This window comes from Rhineura floridana, chromosome 3 (assembly GCF_030035675.1).
Source record: "Rhineura floridana isolate rRhiFlo1 chromosome 3, rRhiFlo1.hap2, whole genome shotgun sequence".
NCBI classification, from domain to species: domain Eukaryota; kingdom Metazoa; phylum Chordata; class Lepidosauria; order Squamata; family Rhineuridae; genus Rhineura; species Rhineura floridana.
This window is the reverse complement of record NC_084482.1, coordinates 134028296-134042826: the sequence shown is the minus strand read 5'-3', so window position 1 is coordinate 134042826 and position 14531 is coordinate 134028296. Positions and strand designations below refer to the sequence as shown.

Below are 14531 nucleotides of genomic sequence, written 5' to 3'. Positions count from 1 at the left end.
ATCTCCTCTAGTGGACAAAAATGTACACACGGGAGGAGCCACCCATCTGTCAGGTGACCTTTTTTGCCCACAGGAGATCTTCAGAAGCCTCTTTCAAAGCGCCAGGCAAGATAGTGCTTCTGAAAGGTTCCTGAAGAGTGACAATCAGCTGATTGTTGGGTCTCCACTGAAGCACCTTTCAAAGTATTATCTTGCCCTGTGTTTTGGATAGTACTTTGCAGGTACTGCCGATCAGCTGATCGGCGGTGCCTGCAAACCACCTTTGGCTGAGCCAGCTTTTTACCTGCCCCACACCCAATGTCACATATGATGTTATATACATATATGACATCAGGTATCGGGCAGGTGGGCGTTGCTTGGCTAAAATGGCTTGGCGGGTCAAATGTGGAGGCCTGGCAGGCACACTAAAGCCCAGAGGTTCCCCACCCCAGCATAGGTAGTTCCAGCATGCCTAACATTATGAAATAGGTAAGTGGTTCCTCACTCTGTGTTAGCCTCCTAACTCCATATTAGAGAAAGCGGGGGAGGAGCATTTGTGAGGAAGAATTGTAGGCAAGAAATGGCCGTGCTTAACCCTTCCATAACCCACTTCTCCCCTGCAAACCCCACCAATCCACCATTTTCTTACTGTTTTCCCTCTTAAGGCTCTGAGATTTGTAAATAAGACGAGCAGAGGGGAAAACAGCATAGGAAGAAAATTTACCCAGATTAGGCATGCCATCAGTTCTGCTCTACAAAGATCCCACGACCCCGCCACAGTGTTTATGTTCTTTGGGAAAACTGATGTTTGCTGTAGTAACATGTAATTCCATCCTAATTCTGTGCTGGGTTGTGGACTGTGGGCATTAAAAGCAGAAATATTTTATTTCAACATTTCTAGCCTCTTTCTGTGTTTATAGAATGTGAAGTCAATTCAGAAAAAGATACACAGTGCTTTCAGAGAACTTGGAACAAGGGATGGAATGATCTAAATGTAAACCTTTATTTGCAGTTGATGGAGATCCACATTTCATTATTGATGTGCCCCAAAAAGAAGACGCCCTTTGCTTCAACATTAATGAAGATCCAGGTGTAGTGTTAAACCTAATTAGAGATCCAACTACAGGTAAACTTTTCTTTTGAAAAACTGACAGTCATTACTGACAGACTTATGTATATTAATTGTTAATGTGCTATAGTAAAAATGTTCTTACTCCTCATGTTTCTGGTCCTTCAAAGGGGCAGGAGCTGTGAGGAAGGCAGACTGATTTGTACCTGGAAAAACAGGAGCAGTAAATAGCAATAAAAATGGAAATCGACTAGGCCTCCCAGGCATCACCCCCTTTTTCAAGAGTGCAGTTCCTTAAAGAGATAGTCCTCTGGCCTGGAGCCACCTTGGAGTTGCTTGTTCTGGCAAGCAGACACTGATGAGTGTGAACCCCTTAGTGTGAAGAGGTTGGTTTCTTGGGGGAATCTGGCTCAATGGGCACTGTCTCCCAGGTTCCCAGCTCAAGGTTCTCTAGCTCAAGGGGCTTGTAATTGATAGTTCTGGCTCAGGTCTCCCTGATCCACTCCCTCTGTGTCAGAGTCTCGGCTACTGTATCAAGGTTGGGGCCATGACATAAAGTTTGGCAGAGGTTTTTCATTTTCATTTTCATACCCACTGTGGCATTTGAAATCCTGAAATGAGATCCCGTATAATCCCTTACACAACCTTTGTGTAAGAGAGAGAGAGAGAGAGAGAGCGCTTAAAAAGAAGGAAAATGATTTACGATCCTGTTCAGACTTTACTTCCTTTTCTGTCACCCCTGCATGTATTGAGATTGAGAGGCTTGGGCTCTTCCCTCCATTCCAACCCCCAGGGCTGCATATAGAAGGTAGTGCTTGAACCCAAGGATCTGACACAAATTGTGGTACCCCTCCGATTATCCTGTATATACCCAGAAAGAATGGAGTGCAGTTAAACTGGGTGGTTAGGGAGATCCTGCATTTCCCCCAGTTTGCAACAGTAGAACCTTCTACATGGATGAGTTTCAGTTGGTACAGCTTGAGGACGTTGACAAGGTGCTTGGACAGGTTTGTGCAACCACTTCTGTGCTGGATCCTTGCCCTTCTTGGCTAATAAAAGCTAGCAGGGATGGAACAGCCAGCTGGGCCAGGGAAGTGATTAATGTCTCTCTGTGAGAGGGGGTGGTCCCTGGCTGCCTGAAAGAGGCAGTAGTGAGACCACTCCTGAAGGGACCCTCCTCAGACCCAGAAAATCTTAATAACTATAGGCCTGTGGCAAATGTTCCATTCCTGGGCAAGGTCCTTGAACAAGTGGTTGCAGGCCACCTCCAGACACTCTTGGATGAGACCGATTATCTGGATCCATTTCAGTCAGGTTTCAGGCCTGGTTTTGGCATGGAAACAGCCTTGGTCGCCCTGTATGATGACCTATGTCGGGAGAGAGACAGGGGGAGTGTGACTCTGTTGATTCTCCTTGATCTCTCAGCGGCTTTCAATACCATCGACCATAGTATCCTTCTGGGGAGACTGGCTGAGTTGGGAGAGGGAGGTACTGCATTGCAGTGGTTCTGCTCCTACTTGGCAGGTCACCTCCAGAAGGTGGTGCTTGGGCAACATTGCTCAGCACCCTGGACTCTCCAGTATGGGGTTCTGCAGGGGTCAGTTCTGTCCCCCATGCTGTTCAACATTTACATGAAACTGTTGGGTTCGGTCATCTGGAGCTTTGGAGTGTGTTGCCATCAGTACGCTGATGACACGCATCTCTATTTCTCCTTTTCATCTTCTTCAGGTGAGGCTGTCAATGTGCTGAACCAGTGCCTGACTGCGACAATGGACTGGATGTGGGCTAATAAACTGAGGCTCAATCCAGACAAGACTGAGATGCTGCTAGTGGGTGGTTCTTCTGACCGGATGGTGGATGTCCAACCTGTCCTGGATGGGGTTGCACTCCCCCTGAAGGAGCAGGTTCGTAGCTTGGGGGTTCTCCTAGAACCATCTCTGTCACTTGAGGCTCAGGTAGCCTCGGTGGCACGGAGTGCCTTCTACCAACTTCACTTGGTGGCCCAGCTACACCCCTATCTGGACAGGGATAATCTAGCTTCAGTTGTCCATGCTCTGGTAACCTCCAAGTTAGATTACTGCAATGCACTCTACGTGGGGCTGCCTTTGAAGACGGTTGGGAAACTGCAGCTTGTGTAAAATGCAGCAGCCAGATTGGTAACAGGGACCAGACGGTCTGAACATATAAAACCGATGCTGGCCCGCTTGCATTGGCTGCCTGTATGTTTCTGAGCTCAATTCAAAATGCTGGTTTTAACCTATAAAGCCTTACATGGCTTGGGACCACAATACCTGATGAAACGCCTCTCCCAATACGAACCAACCCATACACTATGCTCAACATCTAAGGCCCTCCTCTGAGTGCCTACTCCAAGGGAAGCTCGGAGGGTGGCAACAAGGGAGATGGCCTTCTCAGTGGTGGCCCCCAAATTATGGAATGATCTCCCTGATGAGGTGCGCATGGCGCCATCACTGTTATCTTTTTGGTGCCAGGTCAAGACTTTCCTTTTCTCCCAGGCTTTTTAGCATGTGTTTTTAAATTGTTTTAAACATTTAAATTGTGTTTTAAATTGTTTTTAAAAGATGTGTTTTAAATTTGTATATGTGTTTTTAGTGTTTTTAGGTACTGTAAACCGCCCAGAGAGCTTCGGTTATGGGGCGGTATATAAATACAATCAATCGATCAATTAATCAATCAATCAATGTGTGAGGGGAGCAGGGAGAAAGTGTATGATCCCAAGACTTGCTCCCCATTTTACTACATGTAGAGGTTGGCTTGGGGATGGGGAGTTACATCCAAGCAAGTTCAAAACAACTTATATTCATTATATACTGGTAAATTGACCTGTAGACAAAAAAACCCAAAACAATCTGACACACAGAAAATAGTCATGTCAAGCAAAGAGTAGGCTTCTTCCTGACAGTTTTCTAACCATAAGGGGATGCAAATATGGTATTGTGTGGAGAAGCAAATGGCTACCCCCAGGTTTGGAGGGCCCTTAAGACAGGATGCCCTCAGTGGGGGGCCCTCCCTCCTCCTTGCAGCGATTGTTACCAGATGCTGCTGTTACTCCTCACTACTGTTGCCTGCTCACTTGCTAGAGAGAGAGCTGGCAAGTGATTGAGTGAGTGAGTAGTTTGCTGCTGCTGCTTCTCCCCCTGCTCTTCATTTTCCTTGCCACCACTGGTCCCCCTCTATGGGCCAGAGGGAAAGGGTGGATGAGTGAGCAAGTGGTAATCATGAGAAGCAGCAGTTGTAGGAGCAGGTGGGCTCCTGGTAATGGGCTTCTCTCATGGATGACAGAGGTCTCCACGTGGGTACTGCAGCTCCCCCTACAGCTCAGAGACAGGAAAAGCATCAGCAAATGTTTTTTGCTCCTCCCTTATTGCTGAGGCTCAGTTTCGTTTCCTGTCTCAGCTTGGAGCACATCCTACTTGGCTGTCTTCCTCTCTAGATTAGCTTCTTTCCTCCCTGTGGCGTCTAATACCACCTTTTCCCTATCTATTTGTATTTAATCACTTCTCTCTTTACTTGTTCAGTGTTTAAAAAAAAAAATTCCTACTTACCTCTTAGTCATTCCTACTCTTCTGTGGGTCCATTCGACTTGTCTCCCCCTTTGCCTTTCTACTCCCTGCAAGACATGGATAAAATGGAGAGTGGCATTTTAAAGAAGAAGAAATACTCTAAAAAGGCCGGGCAGTACTCGGCCAAGGCCGTGGTCGGTTCCCGCCCGCTCCGGATTCCCGCCAATGCTCAGCAAGGGCTGCTTATTGGCAGAGAGGACCCTCTGGAGGGGGGTCTTCTCGTATGGACTCCCAAGAACCCCACAGGCCTGCTTGTGATAGTGAGTCGACTGATCCCTCTCCCCTGCTAGCGGGACCTATAATGGAGCCGATGTCAGCCCATTGTGGTGCGGCGCCCGCCATTTTCACGGATGAACATGTGGCACCCGCCATTTTGGAAGCCGGAGTGGCACAGACAGTTCCTGCAGGAACAACCGGGGATGTTACACCTTTGCCCCCGCCTATTGTTAACGCTAATGCCTGTCTCGAACACGGCTTCCGCTCTCCAGAACCCCTGCGACTTGTTGCTTACATGTCTAGAGAGCTGGAGCAACTGTCATCAGAAGAAGAGGAACTAAGGCAGTATGATTCCCCAGTTCAAGGCATATGTAATAATAATAATAATAATAATAAACTTTAATTTATAGGCCGCCTATCTAGCCAATGGCCACTCTAGGCGGCGTACAATAAAACATAATAAAATACAATAACAATATAGCCAGTACAGTACAGTAAGAATTACAGTATTTAGTAGATTGTTCGTATTACATTCTTGTATTATATCTTTTTAAATATTTACCATATATTATTTACATGATTGAAAAATGGAAACTATTATGCGATGCGTAATAAAATGGGGGGGGTCTTTTTGGATTACAGCCCTGTGCTCTAACCACCAGGCTGACCTGCTCTTAGTTTGACTGTTTCTGTTATCTCACACTGAATGATTATGTGCCATGACCCATGCTCATGGATCTTCTAGATTAGCAAACAGATCTGATGTGGGTACTTCCTACCCATGACACACCATACTACTATCTATTTTGCATCACATAAATCTGATATTTTCCCTCTTGTCCCTTGCAAAAAGGAAACTAAACAGGGGGAAATTCCTGGCAGCAAACGCAGCCCAAAAGGGTGTCTTGCATCCTCTGGCTGAACTTGAGACACCATATGTATTAACCCCACCCTGCCATCTGGTCTAAACACAATGCACCAACAGCAGCAGATTTTGCTTTCTGACCTGCTGTCCCCTGCTGTTTTACAACAGCTTAAGGAAGCTATGATTGGCGATCTGGCTGCGGAATTAGCAAGCAGCAGGGCATCCAAAAGGCCTTCTCCCTCACTAGGGGAAAATGTGGATGTATTCCCTCCAGCCTCTAAAAGGCTCTCAAGTGTGCACCATTGCAGCGATAGGGCATCTTCCCCCTCCCCTCATTCTGTTGCTAGAGGCCATAGCATACAGCAGGGGCTTACTCTGGAGGGCATTCAGTCTGACGAAGACAGACAACCAGACCTTGAAGAGGGGGAATGGAATGAAGGGTCAGATATGGTGACACTGAGTCACTTAGGCTGTTTGTAGATGCTCATTTTGCCCCTCTATTTCATAAGGTGGTGACAGCTCTGGATTTAAATGTGGCGCAAAAACAGCAGGGACCCTTGTCTAAGAGTGCACTGGTGCTCCCTGTACCTAAACCCTCCACCAGGTGTATGCCATTGCCAGTATCATTTTTTAAAAAAATTGAGGTTAGAGTGGGACTTACCTCTTCAATGCAGGAAAGGTATTAACTACGCCAATAAGTTTTATGTCCTAGATGCTGAGGTCATGGACCAGCTTTGCATTCCAGCCATGGATGGGCCTATATCTGCTCTACTTTCCCATGCGCTCTTGCCACAAGATGGAGATGTGCAGCTCAAAGATCCTTCTGAGCATAAGTTAGATGCAGCTCTGAAGCGCTCTCACGAGGCCAATGCCCTATCAATACGCGCTTCCACTTCGGCCTCTGCTATGGGTAGAGGACCTCATGGATGATCCCAACAGAGACCCTGCCAGACTCAAGAAGACTCTACTAAAGGTATCTAGGTCACTGGTATTTATAGCCAATGCTACATTGGACTCTTCCCAATTTTCTTGCAGAGCAATGGCAGCTGCAGTGGTAGCTAGAAGACATCAATGGCTTAACCACTGGGACGTGGACGCAGCTTCATGGGCCAATCTCGCTTCAGTTCCTTTTTCAGGCACCGAGCTCTTCAGCAATGATGCATTAAATGAGGTCCTGGTGGAAACCAGGGATAAAAAGAAAGTTATGCTGACACAGAGCGAGATGATAAACGTATATACAAGCGCCCTGGCTCTTCTTTTTAGCCCTTCCAGTCCTTTCGGGGCTCCAGGTTCACAACCAGAGGTGGCCATTCCTACTGGAATAGGCAGAGATTTCCACAGAAGCCTCAGGGCCCCGCCTCTAGATCCTCTAATCAAGTGAGGCAAGGTTGTCAGAACCAACAGTGCTTCTGACTCAGTGCTGATACCACCGGTGGGAGGTTGTCTAAGCCAGTATGCCTCCCAATGGCAAGGCACTACCCAGGACAAATGAGTGTTAAGCATGGGTGTCCCGCCCACCAGATTCCTTCCTTCCCCCATAGCCAAATCCAAGGAAAAGCATCAAGCAATCTTAAATGAAATTCACCACCTGTTGGCTATTTCTGCCATAGAGGCAGTGCCCTCAGGAGAGCTTTTCTCAGGACTTTACTCCATCTTCTTCCTGGTTGGGAAGAGGGACGGATCCTGGTGCGTGGTACTCGACCTCAAATTCTTAAATCAATTTGTAATCCAGAGAAAGTTCAGGATGGAGACCCTTACGTCCATATGAGAGGCTCTGCTTCCACAAGACTTTTTTGCATCAGTGGACTTAAAAGAAGTCTACCTGCACATTCCTATATCTCCGCCACACTGGCGATTACTCCGCTTCTGCTACAATGTAAACCATTTTCAATACAAGGCTCTACCATTTGGACTAGCGTCGGCTCCACGAGTATTCACCAAAGTCATGGTGACGTTGGTGGCAGGTCTAAGGATACAAGACTCCACATATACCCATATTTGGACGACCTTCTTATCTGCTCCAGTTCCTTCCTTCAGGCTCAACACGAGGTGCAGATTGCACTAACGTTCCTGAGGAATCACGGCTTCTTAGTAAATTCCCAAAAAAGTCAGCTGGACCCCTCTCAACAGCTGCTCCACCTAGGGGCAATGCTAGACACGGCACGACAGTTCATCTCCCTGTCACCAGAGAGGATCCAGAAGATTGCCACCCTAGCATCCATTCTGTTGCAACGTCGATCAGCAGATGTGATGTTGCTTGCCAAACTACTAGGTATGATGGCCTCAGCTATAGGGATTACTCCATGGGCACGCTTACACTCCCGCCCACTCCAAACTTTCCTTCTGCATTTTCAATCCGACATTGCACTTCGCACCCACCGTCAAGTCCTCCTTCCAAGCCCAGTCAGGCATTCGCTTGCCTAGTGGATGGAGACAAAGAACCTAAAGAAGGGAGTTCCCTTGCAGGATCCTCCTCGATCAGTCATCACCACCGACACAGGCCTCCAGGGCTGAGGAGCTCATTGCCAAGGCCATTACATCCAAGGCCGCTGGTCGTCAGTAGAAGAGACCAAGAGCATCAACTGGCTAGAGTTACGGGCAGCACACCTGGTCCTTCGTCACTTTGCAGCCATACTTGTCTTCCCAGATGTCCTCATACGCACAGACAACATGTCGACCCGCACTCACCTGATCAAACAAGGAGGTACTCGCTCGAAGTCTCTGAACCTCGAGTCAACCTCAGTGCTGCTATGGGCAGAGCAACACCTGTCATCAGTCTCATCAGAGTATATTCAGGGTCGCTTAAACATAACAGCAGATTGGCTGAGCCGACAGCAGCTCTTTCCGGGCGAGTGGTCCCTCAATGCGGAAGTATTTCAGTCCCTCCAAGCGCATTTCGGCACATTCAAAATAGACCTGTTTGCATCAGACAACAACCATCAGACAAAGATATTCTTCTCCCGCTTCCAAAGTCGTGGAGCAGAGAAACAGGATGCATTGGCGGTAAGCTGGCCACAAGGCCTACTCTACGCCTTTCCACCAACTCCTCTGTTGTCCAGAGTCCTAAAGAAAATCAGAGCAGAAGTGGCTCAGGTGGTCCTTGTAGCCCCCTATTGGCCAAGACGTCCCTGGTTCTCAGACATTGTTCAACTGGCACAGAGCCCGCTGTTTCACCTTCCGGAGCGTCAAGACTTACTCCACCAAGGTCCTCTGCTACACCCAGACCCACAATGGCTCAGGCTAGCCGCATGGAAGTTGAGCGTAAGTCACTGTTAACACTGGGTATTTCCCCTGCAGTAGTGAATACCATCTTGTTGGCAAGGCGCCCTTCCACCATTTGAAGCTACCAGTCGACATGGAAGGCTTTCTCCTCCTGGTGCACCAAGCACAACATCCCTCCAGAGTCGGCAATGGTTACACAGGTTCTGCAGTTCCTGCAGGAAGGTTTGCAAATGGGCATGCGGCCCAACACTTTAAAACGGCAAGTGCCTGCTCTGTCATCTATATTACTTCCCAACAGCGCTACGTCCCTGCCGGCACATCCTCTTGTCAAAAGATTCCTCTGGGGAGCCACTGCCTTAACTCCTCCAGTACTACATCGATTTTCATCATGGAACCTGCATGCCATCCTTAGCGCTCTCCAAAAACCTCCCTTCAAGCTGCTGGGATCTGTTCCTCTAAGAGTCCTATTTTTCAAATTGATATTCCTGGTGGCTGTCACGACGGCACACAGGGTGTCTGAGTTGCAGGCCCTCTCAGTCCAAAAACATCTGTGTACATTCCACAAAGACAAAGTAGAGCTGAGGACTGACCCAGCCTTTGTCCCCAAAGTTAACTCTGCCTTCCATAGGCAGCATGAAATCAACCTACCTTCCTTCTGTCCTAACCCCTCTCATCCCAGAGAGAAGGTGTGGCACTCATTAGACGTTAGGCGTGCTCTAAATGTCTATATTAATAGAACTGAGTCTTTTCCTACATTTGATGCCCTGTTTGTATCCTTCCATCCCCCTACCTTGGGAAAGAAGGTGTCACGTAATACTTTGGCAAGGTGAATTCGAGCTTGCATCTCTCTGGCAGACGAAGCCCTACACCTACCTTCTCCATTAAATCTTACCGCTCATTCCACCAGATCAGCTGCTACTTCTGCGGCTTTCTCCACTAATGCCTCCATAGAGGAAATCTGTAAGGTGGCTACCTGGTCGTCCCCTTCTACACAACATTATAAAATTGACATCTATGCCTCGGCCAAAGCTTCCTTTGGTCACAGAGTCTTGCAACAGGTCCTGCCTCCATCTGACCCGCCCTAGGTCATAGCTTTGGTATGTCGTACGTGGAGACCTCTGTCATCCATGAGAGAAGGAACAGTTTGTTTTTACCGTAAATGACAAGAGGTCTCCATGGCCCTCCCTAATATCTGGCTGGTGGCATGGGACGGTGTCACTGAGTGCCACGACTACTCATTTGCCTGGGCGTGTTATCTATTCGTTAACTGTTATTCTGTTTCTTAACAACTGTTGTGTTTTTCCACCTATTATATTCTTTCCGTTCAACTGAGGCTGTTATAGGAGTTTTACAAGAATGAAACTGAGCCTCAGCAATAAGGGAGGAGCAAAAAATGTTTGCTGAAGCGTTTCCGGTCTCTGAGCTGTAGGGGGAGCTGCAGTACCCACGTGGAGACCTCTTGTCATCCATGAAAAAATACCGTTTACGGTAAGAACAAACTGTTCCATCTGCAGACGTGTGGGTCTCTGCAGCAGTAATGGCCAGTGGGGCTGCATGGGTGGCATTCTGTCACTCTCCTGGCTTCCCAATATTGTGGGACACTGCTACAGACCAAGGGAGGGCGAGGGGGGAGCTTGGTCTGCTGTGGGGTGCAGTGGCTGAGCCAATCTGACACTCCTGACACTCGACGCCAATCTTCTTGTGCCTCTACCCTCTCCCTCATGGTCAGTGGCAGTGACCCACAATGTGGGGAAGCTGGGGGGGAGCAACAGAGCCCCAGCCATGTTGCCCCACCAGTTGTTACTGCTAGGCAGGTGCCTGCCAATCCCAACATCTGGTGCCAGCCCTGGAGGAATATTTTCATGTGAACCCCAATCTGCAGTCTGAGGTGTCACTGTCCAGACATGGATCTCATCAGCTGCTTAAGAATTAGGGGCTCAGTTCTTAGTTAATTGAGAGGACAAAATTAATCAGTGTAGCAATTATTTTGTCTGTATAAAAATATGCATTTTTATTTATATGATACTTTTACTTTCTCATGGAAACTGCTCTTTTAACTACCAAGGCTTATTTTTTCCTCAGAGCTTTCCTTCTCTTCCCCCTTTTAGGTATTACTGTCAATGGGCAGCTTACTGGAGATAAGAAGAGCAGCAATGATGTAGTGCCAATACACAATACCTATATTGGAAGACTTGGGATTCTAAATACACAACTGAATTTCAAAATTGAAATAACTCCTGAGAATATCACGCTTCACAGTGGTACAAAGCAGATGACATTCACATGGTTTGATGAAATCACCTTATTACATCCTGGGTAAAAAATATTTATTTATTTATTTAGTATATTTGTATGCTGCTTTTCATCACGGGTGACCTCAAAGCGGCTTCCATAGCAAGAACAAAACAATAAAATAAAAACAATTCAGAACATAATAATAACAATAAAACTACAACAGTATCAATAAATAACACCCAAAATATCAAAAAACAGGCTGAAAACTCAAATCAATTTAATCTGCAAAAGAGAGAGGGAGAGAGAGAGAGAGATAAAAGTCCATCATTATATAACAGTCCGTATCCTTCAAAGAAGGCTGAAACAGATTCCTTGGTAGCAGTGACTTCCGCCAGTGTCCAGATAAGCTTGCTTCCATCTCCTCGGGCTTGTTCAACTGCTGCTCCCCGGGCTTCTGCTGCTGCCGCTGCTGCTTATAGTGGTTCAGGTTGGGTGGTGGCTGCGGCAGCTTGGCTTCAGGGGCCTGGGCCTTGCCTAGAGGAAATTTACTTACCAGATATGTTTTAAAATAGTTTTTCTTGAGCAAAGAAATACAAATAATGCAACTCCACCCCATTCAAAAGTTTAGTCTATTATTTAATTAATTTCATTTTTACTCCTTGTTCTAAGAAGCTTGGCCTAGCATCATAGTCTCATTTCCCATTTGATCCTGTGAAGTAAGTTAAACTGAGAGGTAGTGACTGGCCAGAAATTCATGGTTGAAGGGAGATGTGCACCTATGCCACTGGCTTATGAAACATACACAACAGTAAAGTGCTCTTCAATTTTTTTAAAAAAAATAAATTTGATTAAAGACAGAAGTAAAACATAACAACATGTTCTATCTGACATCATACAGGCAGGAATCAGTGTACCCTCTCAGTTAACAAAACAAATACCCAACTTCATCTGGTAAGTAGCAAAGCCAATCACAAAAAGTGCTTGCAAGCTAGCCCAATCCCCCCCCCCCATACAGTCCCTCTCAATTTCTCCTCTGGCCAATCTACACTGCTGCATCAACTTATCAGCAAGTGCTATATGCCATGCCCTGTCATACCATCTGTTTATGTCAGATAGCTTAAGTTTTCCAAAAGTGGGCAACTCCAGATCTACGTCAAATTTTGAGGTACCTTCTATGACTTCCATGTAAAAGACATAAAGTAACAATTAGGCTGAGATCAGATATTCCCGTCTTAAAATTTCTCGCTTTATAGATTTACCATCACAGTAAGAGCTTTTTACCCATTTAATCTGATAGAGGGGTAAGTGGTGAGGATGTGATTTCAAGACCCAGCAGATTGTTAGGAGGACAAAAATATGCATAAAATAGTTAAAATATGTAGCATTCTTAAACATGCTTCACCAAAGTTTTTCACTTAAGTTTATCAGCTGCAGTAATTGTGATGTTGTTCCTAGTGAAAACCACTGCATTTTTCTGTTCACACTGTATGTTCTTATCCAAACTAGTTTGACTTTGAAAATCATTCGAAAAAAGAATGTGGAAGTCTCAATGGGAGAAGGAGCAACATTTGTAGTGGTTTTGCATCAAGCATGGAGGAAACATGCAGTCCATCAGGATTTTCTAGGATTCTACACGTTGGATAGTCACAGGTTGTCTGAGCATACCCATGGTTTATTAGGTATGAATTCGTAAAAAGAGTCTGATAAGTTGAATGTGAAAAAAGCAATATTCATTTTCCTGACATTTGAAAGCCTTCTTTGAGTTGAAAGGGGGATAGTAAAACACTATGGGTTTTTGCAAATCTTTCAACAAAGGAGTAAACTACCAAGTATGATGGGGAAGTGGGATGGAGGAAACAGGATATTAGTTTCTTAGTACTGTTGGGCAAAATAAGGCTTCCTTCTCAGTAATAGATTTGCAAGGTCCACACTTGGTGCTTAATGGTAGCTTCAAATCCGTTGTTTTCCATTCACACAAGCAGGCATTCCTCTGGGAAGGATTAGTATCACTGTTTCCTTGTGGCCCTGCCCTTTACTCCGTTTGGTTGCTCAATTACTAGGCATGCTCAAATATTTTTGACACGTGCAGTATTTCCACTCCCTCCTGCCCCTACTGCTTACTGAAGTTTGGCGGTTGAAAAGAAGATAATTCACAGGAACCTTCTTTCTCCACTGACCCTTGCTTTTTCTGAGTTAATTTTTCCCTGCAGAAAAAACAAATAAATATAATATCAATATTCTAAATAAAATATCAATATCAGTATTTTGAGAAAATATTAATATTGATATTTTTGAGGTGACTTTTTTTTAAAATCCACTTTAGATTTTTTAGGAAAAAAATCAGAAAAACCAGGCACGAAGAAAAGTTAGTTCAAAATTCTCTCTGCAAAGTCAGAGAATATGAGAAAGAATGATAAAATCCAGTGGTAATTCCTATCCCTAGTTACAAGGAGTGAAGGAAGTTTACTTGGGGAGAAAGGGAGGAAAGAAAGGAGGGCTGAAGCAAACTGTGAAGGGTGGGGAGGACAGAGCAGTTGGAAGTTGCTAGATAAACCACCGGAAACAAAATGGAATTCATGAGAGAGTTAGTGGGTGGAGAAAAGGGAGTAGTTGAAAGTGACGATTCACCTGCCCACAAAAAGCCATTAAACCATCTGCAAAGATGTGTGGAGTGGAGTGGAGCTTTGTTGTTCTAAACTTTTCGTATTATCAGTGGATTGGGTTAGTATGGATTTACAGGGGGGAAACTGTATGATAGCTTTTATTTGCCAGTAACATCATGTGAACCATGTGAATTAAAAGGAGATGTAAGTAGCTCCAAACATACCGTAAACCACCATGTAGATGAGCCCCTAGTAAGATTAGGCTGTACATCTGTTTATTACAGGTCTATAAAATGGGTCATGTTATGCAGACACAAATTTTAAATAATACAATATCTTGCCTTAATTTGCCCCCCCACACACACAACTGTGTCATAATGATAAGAATTTTTCCCTTGCCATTGTTTTGTAAACTAGGAAAGAAGTGCTTAAATGCAATGGAAACAGGTGGCTCCAATGTCAGCGGGGCAGTGAATTCTCTCTGCATTTTAGTCTTGAACTTTCAAGACTACAACTCAGAGCGGTTCGGACTAAAACCCAGAGCAGGTTCACTGTCTCACTGACATCACAGCCACCAGTCTCCACTGCTTAAATGGATTTAATGGCAAGTTGGATAATTTTAGATTCTGGACTTAATAGTCTTATGTATGTGTGCATGGGGTGCCTTTTTAAGATGGTAGCGTGTGTTCTGTAACTTATTTTAAAATGTGTTCAACTACCTTTGCTGCGTCTGGCCCCTACTTCTTCTGCTGAAGGGG

General features: G+C 45.6%; 1 protein-coding gene across 1 annotated transcript in view; it reads left to right on the top strand.

Annotated features, from left to right (window-relative positions):
• LOC133380553 (inter-alpha-trypsin inhibitor heavy chain H3-like) overlaps nt 1–14531 on the top strand; it is a 71506-nt gene that overhangs the window by 54128 nt on the left and 2847 nt on the right. The window contains exons 17-19 of the mRNA XM_061618012.1: nt 992–1105; nt 11044–11251; nt 12677–12849. Coding sequence (XP_061473996.1) covers nt 992–1105; nt 11044–11251; nt 12677–12849 — 495 coding nt within the window. The remainder of the gene's footprint in view (nt 1–991; nt 1106–11043; nt 11252–12676; nt 12850–14531) is intronic.